The 20,470-nt window shown below is 43.3% G+C and overlaps 1 protein-coding gene across 2 annotated transcripts; it reads right to left on the reverse strand.

Annotated features, from left to right (window-relative positions):
- Positions 1–216: 216 nt before the first annotated feature.
- Positions 217–13,511, reverse strand: ATRIP (ATR interacting protein). Of its 2 annotated transcripts, XM_075432904.1 has the most exons (13): positions 13,178–13,511; positions 12,376–12,464; positions 10,395–10,565; positions 9,642–9,757; positions 9,182–9,342; positions 7,691–7,786; positions 6,765–6,894; positions 4,855–5,586; positions 4,068–4,210; positions 3,375–3,466; positions 2,390–2,473; positions 1,864–2,113; positions 217–597 (listed from the first exon to the last, which is right to left on the reverse strand). In XM_075432904.1, exons 1-13 carry the CDS (start codon positions 13,509–13,511, stop codon positions 530–532), a joined length of 2,466 nt encoding a protein of 821 aa, XP_075289019.1. In that variant the 3' UTR covers positions 217–529. The 2 variants fall into 2 exon arrangements, with proteins under 2 accessions (XP_075289019.1, XP_075289020.1); XM_075432905.1 differs by lacking the exon at positions 217–597 and having other exon boundaries at positions 2,028–2,113; positions 2,344–2,473.
- Positions 13,512–20,470: the final 6,959 nt, after the last annotated feature.

The following is a 20,470-nucleotide window of genomic DNA, read 5'->3' on the forward strand; positions in this document are numbered from 1 at the left end:
TCAACTGTAAGTTATTTCTAGAAAAGTTTTTTAAAATGACAGTGAACTGTTTACTAATATCAACATGAAAATTTTAACACTTTCTTGCTTCTAACAGCTGCAAGAGAAACAAGTATGTGCAAAAGACTTTCATATGAACTCAGTGATCCCAAACATCTCAGCATGTTCAGCATCATAAATTCAGCTGTAGCCACAGTAAGATAGAGAATACAATAGTGAAACTTCCATTCACAGGAATTTCATAAAGGATGAAATTCATAAACAGAACCAATCATAATTCGTTGGGTGGTTCTGCACAGCAAAACAGTACATGGCAGTATAATTCTTACATCAAAATTTCCTTGCTTTCAGCTACATTTAGATGGTGCTTAAATAATCACAACAAAGAAATGTATCTTAGTTGCACTGCATTTGAGTGCAACCTTTAGATTATCACTTAATAAAATAGATCATTTAAATTTCACGTTTATACTGACAATGATGATTATGATTTAGATGAGGAAGGATAGAGATCTCTGCTAGACATTAGCTAGCTGGAGTACGTTCCTTGGTCTTCTGCTTCTGGCTCAGGAGGATACAGTTCATCCAAAATAAGTTCTGCAATAACAATAAAAAAAAAAGTTTTAGAGTCACTTTTCTACTTGATATAGTATAATTATAGCTGGTATCTGTTTGCATTTTAAATTACAAATTTCTCCTCTTTAATGACTTTTTGGGCATTAAAGGAGAACTAACTTGGAGAGTGGATTATATTTAGCTATTAGTGGAAAAGCAGTAATAGACACACAACTCATTCTGGCTACTTCAGTTTAAAGCCTTTTTTTTTTTTTTAACTAATTTGAAAAAGCCACTAGAACAAAAGCATAGTATTTTGTGTTTTAAAGGAAGAACCTGAATGCTAACAACAGCTTTGTAAGCACAGGTGTGCATCACCATCCCCAACATCCCAAGGTGTTACACTGTTCTGGTCCATTCCCAAGCATAACTAGACACGGTGTTAGGCAAAGTTCTAGAAAACCTCAGGACGCTCTGAGCAGCTAAAGCTGAACCAAGACATGGCACACTGTTTAGCATCTCCAGAAAACTCACTGTAGCTAATAGTGGCATGCTTGCATGACTTGCCCTACCAATGCAATATGTGCACCAACAATGAAGGATTTATCACTCCGGCTCTGAGTAAGTCCAGATGCCTTGCCTGGTATCTTGTAGCAAACCACATACTGACCTAAGAGCACAATCCTCACATCAGCTCTACAACATGCACATAAATAATGCCATGTGTGAACAAAGAAATGGCATCCAGGAACAAGGAGGAGAGGCAATTTCACAACATTAGCGCTCTCTAGGAAATGGACACCACAAGTGTGCAAAGAAAGGGGCAAGTCCTAACGGACATAGCCTAGAGAAGCTTTTGGGATAATGGAGGAAGACTGAGGGTAGAAGAGGGAAGAGGAAGAAGAAAGCATTGTTAAGGATGCAGGGGAAAAATACCCACAATTGCAGAGAAAGAAGGTGTAATGCTGGTTGGAGACTTACAATTTTTTTTTTTTTCAATAAGGTAACATATAGTGCAGATTGTTCTACTAAAGAGAGCTGGAGTATAGGATTTTGTTTGATCAGACAGTAGGGGCATATTTCTATGGAGAGAAGAACAAGATAAAACTGAAAAAGAATAGTAGAGTAGAGATTCCCTGAAGCTTGGGAAGCACTAGACTGTGGTATGGACAGCCTTCAGAGGTGTGAGCAACAACCATCCGTGGTGTTTGGCACATGGTACTTCTTAAATGAGGAAAGAGACAGAAGTGGAATTTCTATTTCTACAGCATGGAAAAAAGCCAGCGTTACCATTTGACTCGATTTTACCTTCGCAGGCACTCAATTTTTGAGTCTTTTTGAGAATGGCTCGTATGCTTGGCATGGCTTGGTCATATTGATGGAGAACTTCCAAACAGTGTTCATGAAACAGTTTATCTTTCTGAGACAGGCCGTGTAACAGTAAAACAGCATCCCGTAAAAACTGAATAATTTGTTCCTTATATGCACACAAGCTGTTCTCAGATCTTCTAATCTTCATCCACTGTCTATGTAACATTATAATTAGTGCCTTAACCACCTGCAAGAAAAAAAATGTGCCTCAATAGACGAAGTAAACTTACAGTAGTGGAAAACTTATTTCCTTAAAAACTTTACTGATTAATCTTGTCAAGTTTCCAAATCTCAGAATATTTTCTACCAAGCAAAAGCAAACTTCCTAGAAGGTGGCATCCTTCAAAGTACAGTACACTTCTGTTTCATTGTAGCTAAAAAAAAAAAAGGGCAAAAAGCTATTTCAGCATTGGGTACCTTTTAAGTTCTCAGCAGATTAAATTCAGCCACTGTAGTGACGTACCTCGAGGTTACACTGGCAGTCTGTACCAGGTAATAGAGCTGCTGGACTGGGACACCGTATACACCGTGTCAGGAGTCTGACTGTCTATTAACAAAAACACGCAGATTGCATTACAGTGAGTACTAGCGTTCTGCAGAATTATCAAACAACTAAGCTGCAAATACAGGGAGGTAGAAATGATATTTCATTACTAGTTTCAAACATTCATGTTTTGTTCTTGACAGTTGGTCTTTTTTACCCCCAAAAAATGTTGAAAGTTTTTCCCCTGTAAAACTTTACAGACATAGAATTTGCCTTGCACAGAAACCTTTTCAACTTTCTGATGAGAAAGGCTAAGGAGGTGCGCAGTGGGCCTTAATTCACTGCATACCAATAGTATGGTTACACTTAATATAACAATGTAGGTAGGATAATGAAAATGGTTCAAAATTCTTTCAAATGAGAGCAGAAGTGGAACAAATAGAACCTCAAACAAGTCACTACTATCAATACAAACAATGAAATTAAGTTCAAAAGCTTTTTTTCCTGTATATAATCATGACTATTATACAGCAAGCTAGCATTTCCACCGAATACAATGAATATAATCCTAAATCGCTAGACTGCCTTTTATGTGCAATAACTCAAAGATACAGTTCAGAAGTAATGAATACAATCAAAATCATAGATCTTGCTTCCTTTTACTCCTCTGTCGATTTAGAAGCAAAACAAAGCTTAGTGTTGAACATTGCCGCCATCCTAGGATCTTTCTTGCTTTTTCAGTGACTTAACTATGACGATTATGACTGATGTTCTTTATAAGAATAGCTACTGATTCCTTTTCAAGCAGCTAGTCTTAAAAATCAGCGTAATCCCCATACTTTCAGTGTTCTATTTCAGCTGGAGAAAGAACTTGTTTGTGGACAATTTGTGCGTTGCCCTGCTCCTCCCACTTCCCCAGCTGGATAGAGCAGGAAAAAGCACATGAACGAACAGCTGTGGTTACCTCTTGTTCCAGCTGAAGCCAAAGCGTTTCAGATGCTGATTTATCTGGTCTTGATGTAATATACATGTACAGTGCAAGAAGAAGGCAGGTGTCTGAAACAGAGATAACTTTGTTCTTTTCCCAACTAGTCAGTTGTTTATGACAAAAATTGTGTTGTACAAGAAAACACTTCCGAGAACGTGTAGAGTGCTATCCTGGGACCCACGACACAGGCTGAGCTTGCTGCTTTACTTCAGACATCTCAAGCAGAACTGAAGAAACTAGTACCCTTAAACTTTATATATGCATCCTACTGCCCTATTTCATTTGTAGGGAACTGGACAAAGACTATTTGTCATGCAGAGTACTGGAATCCCTAAACTCAGTGTCACGAGTGCAGATAAATTAAGCTTCAGAACTTCTCAAAAGCCCTTTTTTCCTCATCAACCTTTAATATAATACACACTAATCTGGAAAGTAGTTATAAAAATCCACATGGGTATCAAAAGCACTGTATGTAGACAGATGCCACAAGACTAAATATTCTTCAAACAATAATGGAAACTGCACCAGAAAGCAAGTTTTCAGGTAACATAGCAGGCTTTTTCCCTTTTGTGGTTTTAACACCTTGGAGCAAGGCCTGTTTGCATTACTTTTAGTCATGCTAACTAACATTCAACTGATAACAGTTCTCTGTGTTATGCAGTCTTTTACCTGAATGAGAACAAAGTTGGGCAACCAACGTGTTGTGTTGAGCAAGAATAGACAACAGTCTCACGGTCAAAAGGACAGCAGGCAAAGGGGTCTCTGGACACAGACAACAGAGCAGCATCTGGCTACTCAGTACGTGCTGAAAACTTCAGAAGAAAAATCCGACTTAGAAACAGGAAATGCACTGATAAGTTGAAAATAGACTATTTCTTGTACGCAGCACCATAATTTGTGCCTTTTTAGCCATTCAGAACTTACCCAATCTCAACTTACATGCCATAAATAAAAAGTATAATGAAAAACATATTGTTACATTGGGCAGTCGGTCTGCAATTCATACTATGGTTGTGTATATTAGACCATTGGCAGGAGAAACGTCTCACTTTTGAGTGGCATTTCACCTACCAGGATGAGACCCTGTGCACTCCTTATGCATCTCCCAGAAATCGCAAAAAACCCAAAATGAATGTTGTAAATATTCTGACCAACTGCATATGGCCTTAAGAAGTTTTCTCACTTTCAAGTGACATCTATGCAATGAGGCAACAGCATCTGCTTCATATAAATATTATAAGCAAATCTTGTCACTGATTGAGGGTGATTATCACATTCAGTAGCAGTGAAGGCAGTAGAAAGATCTTCAATTGCTTCTCAAAGGTGATCTGAGAAATCTGATATTCTCCCATACATGCCAGAACTTCTACTGTCATCTGCACACACTAGTTTCAACAGAGAATGAAAACTGCTAAACAACAGAGTCTGAAATAATTTAAAGCTGTTACTGACTTACTTAATTAGCAAGTCCATTGTTGAATGTTCAGCTAATTTCACCAAAACTTTTAGGCTTTGGTTCAGTATACTATCAGCCTGGGAGCCTCTTGCAGCAGAAAAAGCTAAAACCTGAAGCAGCTTTTTAAACAAAGAATGTTGAGCTTGATCATTACTGGGAGCATCCTGTGGAGCTACAGGCAGCCCTCCTTGTGTCCTGGTATCTTCTTTGTTACCGCACTGATTATCACACAACACATTTTTGTCCATCTTGGAAACCTGGTCATCTGCAACAGCAGAACGCTTTCCCACTTCAGTAGACAGCAACGTGTGGACAACATCCCAGCTATAAAATGCCAAATAATAAAGAATACCCAGTGATATAATTGTAGTTTCTTCAATAGACAACCTGAAGTCCTCCTTACTTGCCACCATATTTGTGTTGGTTCTGGATGAAACAGCTGAATGGTTTGCACAAGAATTATTTACTGGCTTGTCTACCAGTTGTATCGCCTGACAGTATGCACCAATATGGTGTTCTACCAAGGGCAAGAGATGCACGGCGCCTCGGATCTTGCAGCGTGTGAGGTGCGAGAACTCTCTCCGGCTTTCTCTTGGGCTTTCTTCAGATAATCCTTCATCCATAGCAATCAAGTTCAATCCTGTTATTGCAAGTTTTTGAGCTTCTCGCAGGGATACAAGAGGACAAATTTCTTCTTGAGCTGTCCTGCTGCTGGGTAGTTGTGTGGACTTCCTATGCAAATAAAATTAAAAGAAGGGAAATATTTCAAAAGGCAAACAACTTAGTTGAAATCTGAGTTATCTATATTCTGAATCAAGTAATAGAAAGGCTGGAGTAATAAGAGAAGCCTGTTCCCAAAATAAATCATAAACTGGGGGAGAAAAAAAGATCCTACTCCTATCAAGGAGTATGAAAGAGCAATTTCAAAGCGTTCCTAGGTCTTGTGAAAGTACTCAGAGCTCACAGCTGAGTAACTTCAGCAGCTCACTATAAGCCATTGTCTGAAACCAGATTTCAAACATTGGCTTTCTGATTTCAGGCTTCTGATAACCTGTCATACATTCTTGTCTTCCTCTGATGTTACTTGGCAACTTCTGGGAAGAACGAGCATCTGTATATTACTGATCTGTAATATGTAGGGGGCCTTTAAAAGACTACAACAACAATAAAAAATTATCTTCTTGGCCAGAGATGAGAGAGAGTTCAGCTATTAACTAGTCGAACCACAGCTACAAAGGCCAAACCCACCAAATCTGCTTGCATAAATGGCAAGGGCAATGAGACACCAGCCTTGCTATGAACCCACAAAACACAAGAGTTATTCATAAAATAACAGAAAAGTAAAGGTATTTCAGGAGCTGCAGACTAATTCTCTACAGTGAAAAGTGATTATAATTTATATCCAATATTCATATTTAAAATGCTTTATGGGTCACTATAAATATATCTTGGAAAATTGCACATAAATTGTACATTAAAAATAGAACATAGTTTAGACTTTGAAGATATAAAGCCTACTGTTCTTTCGATCACATTTTCAACATTTTCTTCCCATTTAACTCGTGATCATGTTTATATGTTTTCCTCATTGCAATGCAAGTTTTATGTCCTTAAGTGGGTAACAACAGAAGCTGCTAACAGTCACTCCCAGGTTTTACAACACATGTTTCTGTGCCTTCCCCTAATACATAATTAACCTAGCTTATTTCTCAGTGTTGTTCCACTGTTTATCTATGATAATCAAAGATACAGAATGAAGTTCCAAAATTTCCATTAAATGGCCTAAGCAAAACAGCGTTTAACACAAGGAATGAGCTATCCTACATGAATAAGCATTTCTTAGTATAGAGAATGCCACTATACTAAGAACATGTCAGATACAGTTTAACAACAACAAAAAAAACCCTTACGTATCCAAATAGTTAGGCTGCAATACAGCTCCAGGTAGAGGCTCAGAGTTACTGCTAAGCAGATGGCAGAGTCCTAGTAATGACCCAGGGACAAGCGGCTGCTTCATCAGTGCATTTAGCAAGATAGAACCTGAAAGGATACATAATTGTCTTTGGAGTAGCTTTACATCAACTACAACATCGACAACAACAACAAAAAAAATCAGTATTTCAAAAGATTAGCCTTATTTATAGTGCTCTCAATCAAAATAATTTTTTCATTACAAATCTTCCTCTACAAGAGAACGATTTTCAGAAAAATTAATTTAAGATATGATTTAAATATTAACCAAATTAGATATTTTAATTGCAATCTGATATTAGCAAAGAATCTCAGGCCAAATGATCGTATATCCCAACTATCTTGATGACTTGCCCTCCATGTTCCAGTCCAGACATTAAAATTATGTGATGCAATTCTGTTCTGAATTGGAAATAAAGTAGTACCCTGAAGACTTCCTGGTTTTGACTGTTGTAAATGTTGCTCTATTATTTTTACCTTCATAAAAAAAAAAATAGTAGTACATTTTTCCTGATTTTACATGTTTGCAATAAAAAGCATAACATATTAATACGGAGAATGCCAGCCTTGTGGTCAGATGCCTCTTGATCCATATCCTTCCATAAAGCAAAACTCAGGCAAGCTTTTCTCTTAAATAGAATGACAGTGTATGAATATTGATAGGATAGAAGATAATAATATAATCTGAAATGCTCTACTGCAAAAATCACAAGATTCCAAGCAAAAGGAGACTAGCTGAACATCACTGTTGCATGCAGTGGCACTGTGGGTAGCAGGCTCCTCAGCATGACACTGCTTAGAGCAAAGGCATCCAAGCTGCTCCTCAGAAATGCTCCCTACTTCTGTATTAACGGAATTCGGTTACCTTGTGTGTTTCCTTTACGTACAGACTTGTAGGAACCGTTCTTTCCCAGTGCTTCATGCTTCACAGATGGAACTTCAGGATGGGTTATCTTACTGTCTAAACCAAACAGTAATTATGAGGCTAATAGGAGAACTGCATTGCTTATATATCCGTACCTACCCTTTACACACATTCAGTTAGCCATAGCTCTTACCCAGTAGGTAAACAGACAGTAGCCCAGTAAAAAACATTTGTCCTGTATAACTCAAATATGTCAAACAACAGTTAAGAGCTGTGATGTAAGTAGAATTGCTCCCCCAAATAAATCAGAAAGTGACTAAAGTTTCACCTTTACTGTCAGATTATTTCACAGACTGCTCTGTGCTATTGCTCTCAACTTTTCTTTTAGATAAAATCAATACCTTAAGTTGAATTCCCACTACTAGCAGATTTACATGACTACGTCAGTTAAAAATCAACATAAAATTCTTAAAAAAAAATTGAGCATTTCATAATCTTTCAATCACCTATATGTCACAATTACTAGCCAAGCTGGAGCCAAAAGCCTTGCAGGGTTCAGAAGACAAATAATCAAGTGTGTTTTTCAAACAAATAGGCATATTGAATATTGGTACCATAACAGACAGTTAGCAGGCTGAAACAATAGCAATACTAATGCTTCAAGGCTACTGTATTTTTCTTTTTGATGGGAGTTCATACGGCCCATGCAGTTTCAGACTGAATACTATTAACTGACAGTAACAGCTCAGATTTTTCATGACTCTTCCTGTAAAGATTAGTTGATACCCAAATTTTTTCCATTTATTATTTCCTATTGGAAACATGGCAGTCGGCTGCCATAAAAAAACACTGGTTTTGTTTCGTATTATAGCAATCTTCAAATATATGCGCATATTCATTTCCTAAGCTTTACTCAACGAATTTCAGGATACAATTTTGTCAGAATTACTGCCCTACACATAAAAGAGGAAATGAGTATGCTGTTTCAGTTGCTTCTTTCAATATGGCTAAATATGTACCCTTTAAAATAAAATCCCCCAAAACGTCAGCTTTAAAGCCAAAACCACATGAATACAAAAAATGCATCATCTGACTAGCAGACCGATTCAAGAAATAGGCAAATTGTTTCCTGTTCTACTTTATTCAGTGAGAAAGGCAGACTAACAATTTGGATATTTTAGTTCATCACATATAGTAAATGCAAGTTTTTCATTATGGCCAACAGCTGCTTCATCACTGATGTCTGGGCATCTGGTATATAGGCATTACTGAGGTGTGAATTAAAATGATCTTGATGCAAATTTCAGTCATAGCTATTTAACGCCAACTGGTATAAAATGGAAAGAAATTTAAACAAAAACAAAATAAGACAAATACTTGTTCTCTACAGTGAACTTACTGAAAGCGTTCAGTCACACAGTACAAAAATCCTTCTCTAATGCAGAATGTTCGTATGCAGCTAAAAATGTTGCAAGTTGTATAGGGGTTTACCGTCTTTGATTGAAGCAGTCGGGGCAATCAAATTTCCTGAAGAACACGACGGTCTAGTGGACATTTCAGCACTGAAGGATTCCTTTGTAGGAAAAGATCTTTTCCCAGGCTGTGAAGAACATCCTTCCGATTTCACCTGTACCGCAAAATTCTTTTTAGGGCTAAAATAAAAATCAAACACTGAGATGAATCAGTATTTCTTTTGTAATTGTTATTAAACAATAAACAAGGATCTATTTACATAGACATTTTAAAGGTAATTCACTATAAACTCCTAGCATTTCTGTCACAGGGACAAGGAAGGCTCTTTTTGAGCCAGTTCCACAGAGGTCAACAGACTTTTGGTTGTATTTGTTCAAGACAACAGAGCTAAGAGTTAACATGAAGAAAGAAAACCTCTTTAATGTTTAAGCACACATATTGTAAAAGGGAACACAAATTCATTTTCCAAAACTCCTACCTTGGCATTAAAACCGTCTGAGTAACATGTTTGTTTCTTTCACAGTTCTGCAGTCGCGTTCTTAATTCATTCATTTCTGCATCTTTGAACTGCAACTCTGACTGTAATGACAGTAACTGAAAGAGGAATTAAAAAGACATTTTTACTGCTACCAAATAATTTAATGGTGTTATAACTGCACAGCAACTAGAATTACCCCAAGATATCAAGACTGCCATCTTCTTACTGTCAACTCTGCATAAGAGCTCCATTTTTACATATGTGAGTCCAATTAATACTGTCTTAGAACCAAGTGTCAAGAGTTCAGGCACGAAGCGCACGACTTGCTCAGGCCGACCAAGCGCGACGCAGAGCCTGACTGCAGTGAGGCTGCCAACAGCACAGAGGCAGCCACTGTCCTCTTCAGGGCTGACTGCAGCAGGAACAGCAATCTGCTCAGAGTCATAAAGCACGTTCTGTCGCTTTTTTCCATTTTAAAATAACACTCCAATTTTAATGTTGTGGGGATTGCATGAAAAAAGGCAACATGTAAATAAAAACCTCTACCACTTGAATGGTATATCTCTTATTTTGGCAGAAGAAAACCCTCAGCGAGTTCTTACAAATGCTTTTTTCTAGATGAGAAAATAAAAGCATACATCATTGGGAAATTTCACACAAACGTTCCTCCTTCGACTAGATGGTCTGTGACATCACTACATCATAAAATTCACTTCTGCATGTGATGTGCAGGTAATTGACACCTTTACAAACCTTTTTGGAAAACTCTTTTTCTTTCTCACTTAAGGTCTGAGATTTCTGCTGTTCCAATAGCATGTATGATCTTTTCTGTTCCTCCATAGCACACTCCATCTGCTGCATTGACTCACGCAAAATTTTAATCTCTCCATTTTTAGTAAGAATTTCATCCTGCATTTCTTTCAGCTGCGAACAGATAAATTCCATTAAAGGATGTATATAACCAAAAGTACGTATTTATATCATTATGTGGTTAAAAATTAGGTATATTTATACTTTCTAGGGAGAAAAATGCTCCTGTAACCCAGTTCAGGAATTCTGCAATGTTGCTTCTGATCTTCTGATTAAATCAGTCTCAGTTACTGTCTTTTCTAACAGAATTATAAAATGACAGCAAAGATACGTCTGCATATACGGTCCTGGTATCTGTCAGAGACCCTTCTTCTCCCTCCCCTTCTCTGTGATTAGGTTCTTTTTTTGAAAAGCATTCTAGTCATACACATCAATAATTTATTCATTGTTCAGATGATAACAACGATAATTCAATTATAATATTTCATTTAGCATGGCAGCCAACAAGCACGCTGCCCTAAGACAAGCTACCACCCCTAGATGGTATCTTCACACCATATATAGTCTCTAATACTCTCTGAACAGCCATCATCACTCAGAGGCAAGACTTTGGAGAGACAATAAATGAGTTGCTTGGAAAACCATGGAGAAAAAAGCAGAAAGACACCTCTATACCACTATAGAAAATTTTGGTTTACCCCATGTTGAACACGGTGTACAGGTAGGAGCTTCCCCAATAAAGAAGTATAGGGTAGAACTGGAAAAGATTCAGGAAACAGAGGCAAGGGTGACGAGAGAAAGGTAAATAGAGCGGGCCCCGTGCGAGCGCTACGCGCAATTTTACTGCCTCTTATAGCAGCCAAGACCCGTCTGCTAAAAGTCACTAGGTGTTAAGTTCAAAATAAAATCAAAGAAGACATTTCCTGTTGAGCTGTAGACTAAAAGGTATCAAAAAACCAACTACACAAGCATTTAAAAAAATACACTAAAGAATATTAAATATGCACATACTATTTCTGGATCAGGAAGTACCTACAAGAAATTTTACCAGAGGCTAAAAGACCATTCTGGCAACATCTCATCATAAACTTGCTCAGGTCCCACATTCTTCCTAAGCTTTCTGCCCAAAAAGGATGGACTTGGTACCGGCATTTGCACGTTCTCACTTTTCTGCACCTATTTCTTCCCCGTAGTATCTTTCCAGAAGGGGTCATCAGAAGGCAAAATAGCATAACACAACTTAAAAGTCACTTTACTTTCTTAATTCTTTAAGTTGCACAAAACAACCCTTGCTGACTCGCTGACAGGACTGTGACAGAGAAGGGACCAGAGAGGACACAAGTAAAACCGACAAATTGGCATCTGCTAATCTGAGAAGACCAAGAAATAAAATCACAGAATCCCAGCATGTTCGGGGTTGGCAGGGACCTCTGTAGGTCATCTGGTCCAACCCCCCTGACTAAGCAGGGTCACCCAAAGCAGGCTGCACAGGACCTTGTCCAGGCGGGGCTTGAATATCTCCAGAGAAGGAGACTCCACAACCTCCCTGGGCAGCCTGTTCCAGTGCTCCGTCACCCTCAGAGGGAAGAAGTTCTTCCTCATGTTCAGCTGGAACTTCCTCTGCTTCAGTTTGTGCCCATTGCCCCTTGTCCTGTCACTGGGCACCACTGAAAAGAGTCTGACCCCATCCTCCTGACGCCCACCCTTGAGATATTTATAGGCATTTATTTATAAGCATAAAATGTTGCTCTCACTCTTAATATTCCTAGAGCGGTTTCCTGTATTTCATAGATCCATGGATTTCAACGATTACTAATCAACTCGATTAGAATGAGATACTTGGAACCGGACTTGTCCCACCTTTCAGTCAGCCCCATCAAAAAATGTGCTGTTTTGGGGGAGGGGGGGGGAAGATACCGCTAACCTTCTGTTTAATTTCATCGTGCTGTGTTTGCAGTACTTCAAAGCGGAACGCCTCTCTCGTCAGACTGTCTTCCGTGCCACCTCCTGCTGCTGCGGAGAAAAGCCGGGATCCGTCCTGAAGCACGGACGAGGTACAGACATCACTGGTGACTTAACATCGAGGGTTTGTTACTCGCCATTACAGACCTCTGGATATCTTAATCTCTGTCCTGTCACTAGAAGCAGGCAAGCTGCACGCCTCCAGTCCCCACTGTCACTCTTTTAGGTTCGCATCAATCCTCATAAGAGAGAAGAACTCCCTCCCCACACACGCTCCTAGTATCCCAAAACGGCACCATGACCCACGGCACGTGCGAGCACTGCAGCCAAGCTCATCTCAGCCAGCGAGGGCCAACTGAAAACCTTCTGACCCCAGAGGTGACGAACTCTCACGTGCCTACGGGACCGAAGCCTCCCGCGCCCTGCGTGCCTTCTCGAAGCCAACCTTACACCTGACCGCCGACGCCAGACGTGTCGCGTACCCACGCGTGGCAGCGGGCGGTGCGGTGGCTAACACGCGTGACGCCACAAGCTCGGTCGGAACCGGAGGAAAGTCGCTTTGACTCACTGAAGGCGCTCAGCGGGTGGTGTCGGCGCCACGGGCCCCTGGCCCCGTTACTCTAAGGTTCCTCCTCTGACCCTCAGCCGGCCCCTCCGTCCCGGGGGTCCCTAACGGGACACGGGGCGTTCCCCGCGGGGCGGCTGCGGGAGCCCGGGTGACGCCACCCGGTACCGGACACCCACCCCCACCCCCCCGCACCGACCTCTCCGCTGCCCCCGGGGGGCCCCGCTCGCCGCCCACGCGTGTTTCGGGAGCCCCGCCCGCCGCGCGCCGGCCGCCTCCCGCGACAGCGCCTGCGACGCCAGGATGTCGATCTCCTCCAGGTCGTCCGCCGTGAAGTCGTCGCTGTCCCCGAAGGGGTCTCCCGGCCCCTCGCCGGGCCCCGCCGCCCCCGAGCTCTTGGGGCGCTTGTGGGGCGGGAAGCCGTTCTCCAGGGCCCCGCCGCCGCCCGGAGCGGCGGCCCCGGCCCAGCCCGCCCCGCGCAGCAGCTCCGGACCGCTCCGCTTCCGCGGCCCGAGCGGGGGCTGCGCCGCCATGGCGGGTGGCTCGGGGCACGCACCGGCCACCGCAAACCCGCCGCCGGCCCCGGCGCGGCCACGCCTCCCCCCCGCCACCCACCAATCAGCGGCGGGCAGGGCTCCCCTCAGACCAATGGGGCAGTCGCTGGACCTACGGCAGCGATCCCTCCCCCCGGAGGTCAAACCCAGCGCTGGCGCGCAGCGGGCCGGCTGTAAGCGTCCCCGCGATTGGCCTCGGCGACCCGCGCTGCAAGCGCCGCGCTGATTGGCCAGGCGGCGGGCGGGCGGGCAGGCTGAAGGAGGCGGGCAGGTCCGTCCTGTCAGCAGCGCGAAGGAAGGGCTGCTGACGTCAGGCCGCTAGCAGGTGATGTGACGGCAGCTCGTGGTGAGGGGTCGGCCCGCCGACGTAACACCAAGGCGCTTGGCTGCGGCGCGGGAGGCTGCTGGGCCTCGAGTCGTCGTCCTGGAGGCAGCGCTCAGCAGGGCCGCCGCGCCCGGCCAGTGACGTCATCGACAGCGCCTGGTGACGTCACGGCGCGCAGACCCTGCAGGGCGGGGCGAGTGGGCTGCTGGGAGCCAGGAGCCAGGCTGGGTGCCGGCACCCTGAGCCTTTCCCTCCGCCGCCAGCTCGAGGCATGGAGGCTGTGCCCTTGTGTCCCTGGCATGGGCCGTTACGTCCTCACAGTTTGTTTGTTTTGAGGTTTTTTTCAACTTCCAACCCCAATCTAACACCCCAGTCTATAGAGCGGCCCGTTACAACAAAAGATCCTTTGCCGCGTCATATTTGCTCTCATTAGTATTGCTGCAAAGGTAGGAATTGCAGTAGGTGTTCGCTTGCTCAGCTAAACCATTGGCAACCGTGTCACAGAACCCCAGCATGTTCGGGCTTGGCAGGGACCTCTGTGGGTCACCCAGCCCAACCCCCCTGCCGAAGCAGGGTCACCCAAATCAGGCTGCAGAGGACCTTGTCTGGGCGGGGCTTGAATATCTCCAGAGAAGGAGACTCCACAACCTTCCTGGGCAGCCTGGGCCAGGGCTCCGTCACCCTCAGAGGGAAGAAGTTCTTCCTCATGTTCAGCTGGAGCTTCTTCTGCTTCAGTTTGTGCCCGTTGCCCCTTGTCCTGTCACTGGGCACCACTGAAAAGAGTTTGGCCCCATCCTCCTGACACCCACCCTTCAGATATTTATAAGCATTTCTAAGGTCCCCTCTCAGCCTTCTCTTCTTCAGGCTGAACAAGCCCAGCTCCCTCAGCCTCTCCTCGTAGGACAGATGCTCCAGTCCCTTCACCATCCTCGTAGCCCTGCGCTGGACTCCTCCAGTAGCTCCTCATCTATCTTGAACTGGTGTTTAGTTGCTTTAGCAAAGAAAATGGGATCATAAATGGGTTGTTTTCATGAGTTTTTTTCCAAGGAAGTGGGACCAGTAAGAGACAACAGTGTCAGGACAGTACAATATTTGCAAAAATTCTGTACCAAAACCCTGCTATTAATTTACTGGCATTAACTTGCTTTTGTAATCATATCTTGGTCTGTTTTTAAAAGCTGTATAAAGTGGATTGAAAGATATACTTTCCAGCCAATATAAGCGCTGTATACCTTAGGTGGCTGTGAGGTCACAGCTACCTTGATAAACTTTTTAAGTGTAGACTAGACAACAGTCGTGCAGGACATTTTTAAAATGTAACAATTTTCAGCTCTGTAAATCAGTTTAGAAATCCCTCAGTGGTCTTGAAGTGAAAAACACCATGCTATTAGGATGACACATTTCCAGTTGCTGTCGGAGAATTCTGATTTCTCTTGTTCATTTCTCTATTTCCCTCTGTGTGCAGCAAATTTAAATTATCACTAGACTGTAATTTGCTTTATCTATGTACTGCTCTGGCATAAGCAGCAGCAGCCTGTGACCAGCCAGTAAGAACAAAAGAAAGCCCTTAGGCTCAGCGTTGGCAGCTGTGCTGCCTCACCCCAGCTTCCCTGCTAAGGTGACGCAGGTGATCCCTCTGAGCAAGCAGGCAGAGCAGCTGCAGCTAGTCAGCATAGGTGCACAAAAAATGGCCAGTCTGTGGGGGGGGGAGAGAGGGTGTTTGCATCAGGTTAGTTTTGAGGTGCTGGCTTAGGATTTTCTTTTTGTTTTTCTAAGAAATTGTGTTTTGTTAATTAGTGTGCTGATGTAGAGAAATTATGGAGGGATTTGTTGCTTAAATCATTGAAGGTACTATTATTTGTGTTCAGAAATTTTTTTTTTTCCTCTGTAGTAGGAATGGTAACATAATACTTGTCTTTATAGTCTAGTGACAAAGAAAAGGTGGTTCTTGCTTTCAAGAATGGTTCTATTTGATTATGCTTAGAGAGAGTTGCTTCTGCTAGATGGAGTAAAACCAAACCTACTTTTTTTGTTTAAAGCCTCCTCTTGCAGGTTCCAGTGCTCTGTTTCAGCTATCTGTGTTTGTAGAGACATGTATTAAGAGCTTAATTTATGTGATCTAAAAGGAACTTGACTTAGACTCTACTTGGTCTTAATGCTGGTTTTTTTGTTGTTGCTAAATGAATAGGCTTGTGCTATTGTTATTAGTACTATTTTTTTATTACTACTTTTAAATAATAATATAATGTGTAAGTGATACAGCTTCAGTTTTACTTTCTCCTTTTCCTGTAGCTGAAGCTGAGGAAAAATTGAATCATAGAATACTTGCATGTGCTTTCTTTTCAACAAGCTAAACCAAGGTACTGACTCTGTTTTCCTCTACTCCAGGTGTTCCTGCTAAAGAGGAGTGACTTTCAGATGGACAGAACAACAGCAAAGTAAGTTTGAGTTGATGAGCTAAAAAATTTTTTTGTGAAATAAGGTTGCATGTATGGTAGCTGTTGCAGGAGTTATGCAGCCACCACCTCGTCTGTGTTGGGAATTACATGGATGCCACCTCAACTGAGCTCGACCCTAGGTTGCTGCTTAGGACTGCTGGATCTCCAGGTGCCAGAGCTCAATCTAGTGAGCATTAATTTGTGCTAGCAGTGCTACAACATTAACTTTTTACTCTTGTAGTATTTTTAACTATTAGAAAGCTTTTCTACTCTGATGTTTACTGAAGTTTCTCAAAAGCAAGTTAAAACCGGATCCCTTAATATCTGTCCTGGCTTTAGTAGAACCTTGTCTGACTGACAGTGAAATCAGACTGTATATGATTGGAAATTTGTGTGTCTTCATACAGGCACATGCAGCTTGGAAGGAGGAAGCTCTTTAGCATAATTAATCACGAAGTTTAATAACTTGCATCTGGATGTGTACAGTTCTTGGCACTGTTAACGGTAATGTTATGTTTATTCTGAATACTAGTAAGAATTTCACAATTTCCTTCAATGCAAGCGTTTCTTTGTCCATGAATCTGGAAACGAGGAGCTGCCTTCCTGCATTTGTGATAGTGCTATCAGGGTGTTAGAGGCTTTGAAGTCACGCAGTGTAGATACGGTAGGGGAAGTCTGTGTTTCCCAAATAAAAGGGATGTGAATAAGGTGGGGAAGTTTGAGATAAGTACCTGACAGAATGGGCAGAACAAACCCAGAGCTTGTCTTAAAGCAATGGTAAAGTTTTGTTGTGCAGGAATAGACCAAGTTACAAATAATGCAGGCTTACTTTTTTTTAATTGCATTCACAGAACTTGACTAGTGAGTGATGATTCTGTCTGCTCAGATGTAGGGTGGTACAGTCCATGTGCACCTGGACAGCTTTACTAGTGAAGTCTCCAAAGCTGGAGAGTTTTTTTTTTTTTTTTTTTTGTTCTGATTCTCAAAACACTGAATAAAATAAGACTGAATTAATTGGATGACTAATATGTCCATGTACCAGCAGAGATTAATTTTTTCAGCTTAATTTCTAAAGCTTGAGGTACTGAAATACACACTGGACTTCAGTGAAAACTTATTCTAATAAAATGGCATCTTGGTCCAGACCTGAGACTTGATCAGGAGAGGAGGCAGTCTAGAGCTAACAGCTGTCAGTGAGAGGAAGAAGCAGCACAGAAATCTGCTGTCTTTTCTTGAAGAGACTGTGAAATCAGGATTTTGTTTTTTCCTTGTTTGATAAAAATCTATTTGGTTAGGCTATTAAATGGCATACGGAATTATACTCTAAGCTGTGAAGTGGGACTGTCAAACTAAGTGATAGCATCTGAGTTTTGGACAAATGTCTATAATTTTGTCATTTGAGGTTCCTGGCCCTTCTGTCATGGTCCTGTTGCTTGCTGTTAGAGGAAAGGGAGGGCAAGAAGTCTTAATTGTCTTAATTAAGCAACATCAAGTAAGGAGGAGCTACATGAGCTCCAATGCTGTCATACTATACAAATGATTTTGTCCAAATTGGATAAGAACTTGCTTTCTTCACGTAGATTTTCTATAGACAGAACAAGTCTGAAGAAGTTTTAACTGTAAATGTAATGACGCTTGTATTTGACTGTCTCAACATATCAGATGGCAAGAATGTAGCAAAAATAAACTGTTGGGAGTGAACTGTAATTCACTAATAGTTTAATGACCAAACTGTTTGTCCTGCTATTGCAGGTAACTGGGCATTCCCTTTGGAACTCTTCCTGTGTGGGATGAGGTTTGGCTCTGTGGTGAGCTGTTCTCCTGTACCCCTGTAATTATAGCCTTGATGATTTCTGACCCTTAGATTAAAGAGACAGAGGTTTGTGGAAAGTTCCTGTAAATACCTTCTGTAAACTCTAAACCCGTGTTAAACTGGTTGCTAGTGACAGCTAAAACTTTAGCCAGACCGAGTGTTTTTCTTGATGCTTCTACTGATGAGTGAATATTCTCTGCTCTAAAAAGCAGTGAAACGGGATCTAACTTTTAAAAATCTGCAGACGAGGCTTTTTTCTCCCTTCCCCTTAACTCCCTGGGCATGGCTTTTGCAACTGGTGAACTAGCAGTGGTGTCAGGTTCTTAAAGCTGATGGGCAAGAAAGGGGAAAAAGATTAAGATGTGCAGTTGGGAAAATAAGGTGTTGCCTAGTTTCCTCAAAGGTAAGATCCCTCAGGAGAAGAGGTTCTCTGACACGTGGCAGGCTTTGGGGAAGAATAAAGGAGCGGTCAGCTCCCTTTTGACAAAGGAAAATACGGAGTCTTAGCATCTAGCCAACAGTGTAAAGAAAACATACCTTTTTTCCATAGTGGGTTTAGAACATGAAACCAGTGAAGGGAGAGGATATATTTAAATAAGGCAAGGAGTTAGGAAATGGTTGGGGCATTGAATGAACTTTTGAAGGACGACTGCTTTTTGAGAAGTATGTTCACTTACCAACTGCAGGTAGGCCTGGTGATAAAGTCCTGACCTTAGTCACTGTTCTTGAAAAAAGTGGTTGGAGGAATCGCTTGTGAACAGAGCTGCAAGGCTGGGGCAGGGGAAAAGGGTTTGTGTTTAGTCTTTGAACTAGAGAGAAAGCTTTTTGTAAACTCAGGGAATCTTGGCTATACCCAACACAGCCACTTTTTAAAAGCTTTAAAATAGTTGAAGAATATTGTTGTCTTACGGCACTGAGGGTGTGAGGGTCGCAGCCGAGTCGGCATCCGCATCACTGGAACTCGCATGAAACTCAGCGGACACGGGGCAGTGGTGTGGAGGAAGTGAGTCTGTTGGGTTACAGACAGAACTACTGCTTTGGAGCTCCTGTGCAAACTGGCTTGCTGGGACAACTGTCATGAAGACAAAACTTTTCTTAGGAAGAATTGTAGTTATTCCTCAAACTCCGAGGCTCAGCAGTGATGATGCTAAGGAACCGCCAGCAAAGTTCCTGGTTTCAGACAAGCCATGTGCTTTATTCATCGGAATAACATGAAGCTTCTGCTAACACAGACTGTTCAGCCAAACGTTTCCACAGCCCAGAGCTTTATGCCCCACAGAAACGCTGCTCGGAGTCCAGCTGTCTGTGTTCCTCGTGGTGGTACCCGCAGGGCCAGTGGAGAAGCCTGGTACACGGTGCTGCACGTGTGCTCAAATAAGCCTTAGGCTTGTATTTATTTCTAACAAGAATTTTTCTGGACTGGCAAGTGTTGCGCTTAAGAGATGCAGTTCGGTACTCTGAACACAGGCCAAAGGTGTGTCCTGTCGCATGCTTGATGATGTAGCTCCCGCACAGAGCAGGACGCTGTTTCCTGAACTCTTGCGTGTATTTGCAAGTGGCTGGGGACTCGGCACACTGGGAGGCAGACAGGCTTTTGGAGGAAAACTGCTTTCTGGACTGCCTCTTTTCCTGAAAATAACCTGCCAGTTCTTGCATCACTCCTGCTGAAAACCTTTTTGTGCGTACCTGAGTATGGAGGGGACATCTTTAAACTTGTTTGCTGCGTTAGAGCATCTCGGTGTCGAAGCCGCAGGCCTGCAGAGAGCTGGCGAGGTGCTCTCGGGTTTTGCTCATTCCGCGTGTTGAGAAAAGGTGAGCAGGAAGGGCGGGGGAGGCGAGATCACCGTGGTGTCTGCCGGGAGGAGCAGCGGCGGAGCGCAGGCCTTGTCGGGGGTCGGGACTGCCGCAGAAGGGTACCCCGGGGCGGGAGCCCTCGGGAAGGGCAGGCGGGGGACTCGAAGGTGACCCCGCACCGACCCTGCTCTTGCCGCTGGACCGCCAACAGCAACTCGAGAGGAGCCCGGAGAAGCGCGGGGCGGCGGGGAACGCACCCACGCGTGAGCCGGCCCGCTGAAGACCGGCGGCGCGGTTCGGCGAGGCACACGCGTGGCTGTGGCTGCGGGGCTCCGTCCGCGCCTCGCCGTTCCAGCGCTACCGAGCGCCACCCGTGTCGGCCCCGCCGCCACGACCGGCCCAGCCCCTCCGCCAGCAAAACAAACGCGGTCGGGCCCGTGCGGCGGACCAATGGCCGCCCGCGGTCGCCGAGGCCGCCCCGCCCAGCGCCCGCCGCCGCCAATAGGGCCTCGGCGCGCCCGCCGGGGCGGGGCGCCGCGGTGTGACGCGGCTGTTGCGCGGCGGCGCC

Source organism: Opisthocomus hoazin, chromosome 11 (assembly GCF_030867145.1).
Source record: "Opisthocomus hoazin isolate bOpiHoa1 chromosome 11, bOpiHoa1.hap1, whole genome shotgun sequence".
NCBI lineage: Eukaryota > Metazoa > Chordata > Aves > Opisthocomiformes > Opisthocomidae > Opisthocomus > Opisthocomus hoazin.

What these genes read in the sequence shown, in the direction of transcription:
- ATRIP (XM_075432904.1), bottom strand. Translation starts at nt 13,511, where the DNA reads ATGGCGGCGCAGCCCCCGCTCGGGCCGCGGAAGCGGAGCGGTCCGGAG. An exon ending in CAGCCTAACTATTTGGATAC is followed by an intron (nt 5,587 to 6,764) that starts GTAAGGGTTTTT and finishes TTATTTGCATAG; the next exon opens with GAAGTCCACACAACTACCCA. An exon ending in CCAACTTTGTTCTCATTCAG is followed by an intron (nt 3,467 to 4,067) that starts GTAAAAGACTGC and finishes TCTCTGTTTCAG; the next exon opens with ACACCTGCCTTCTTCTTGCA.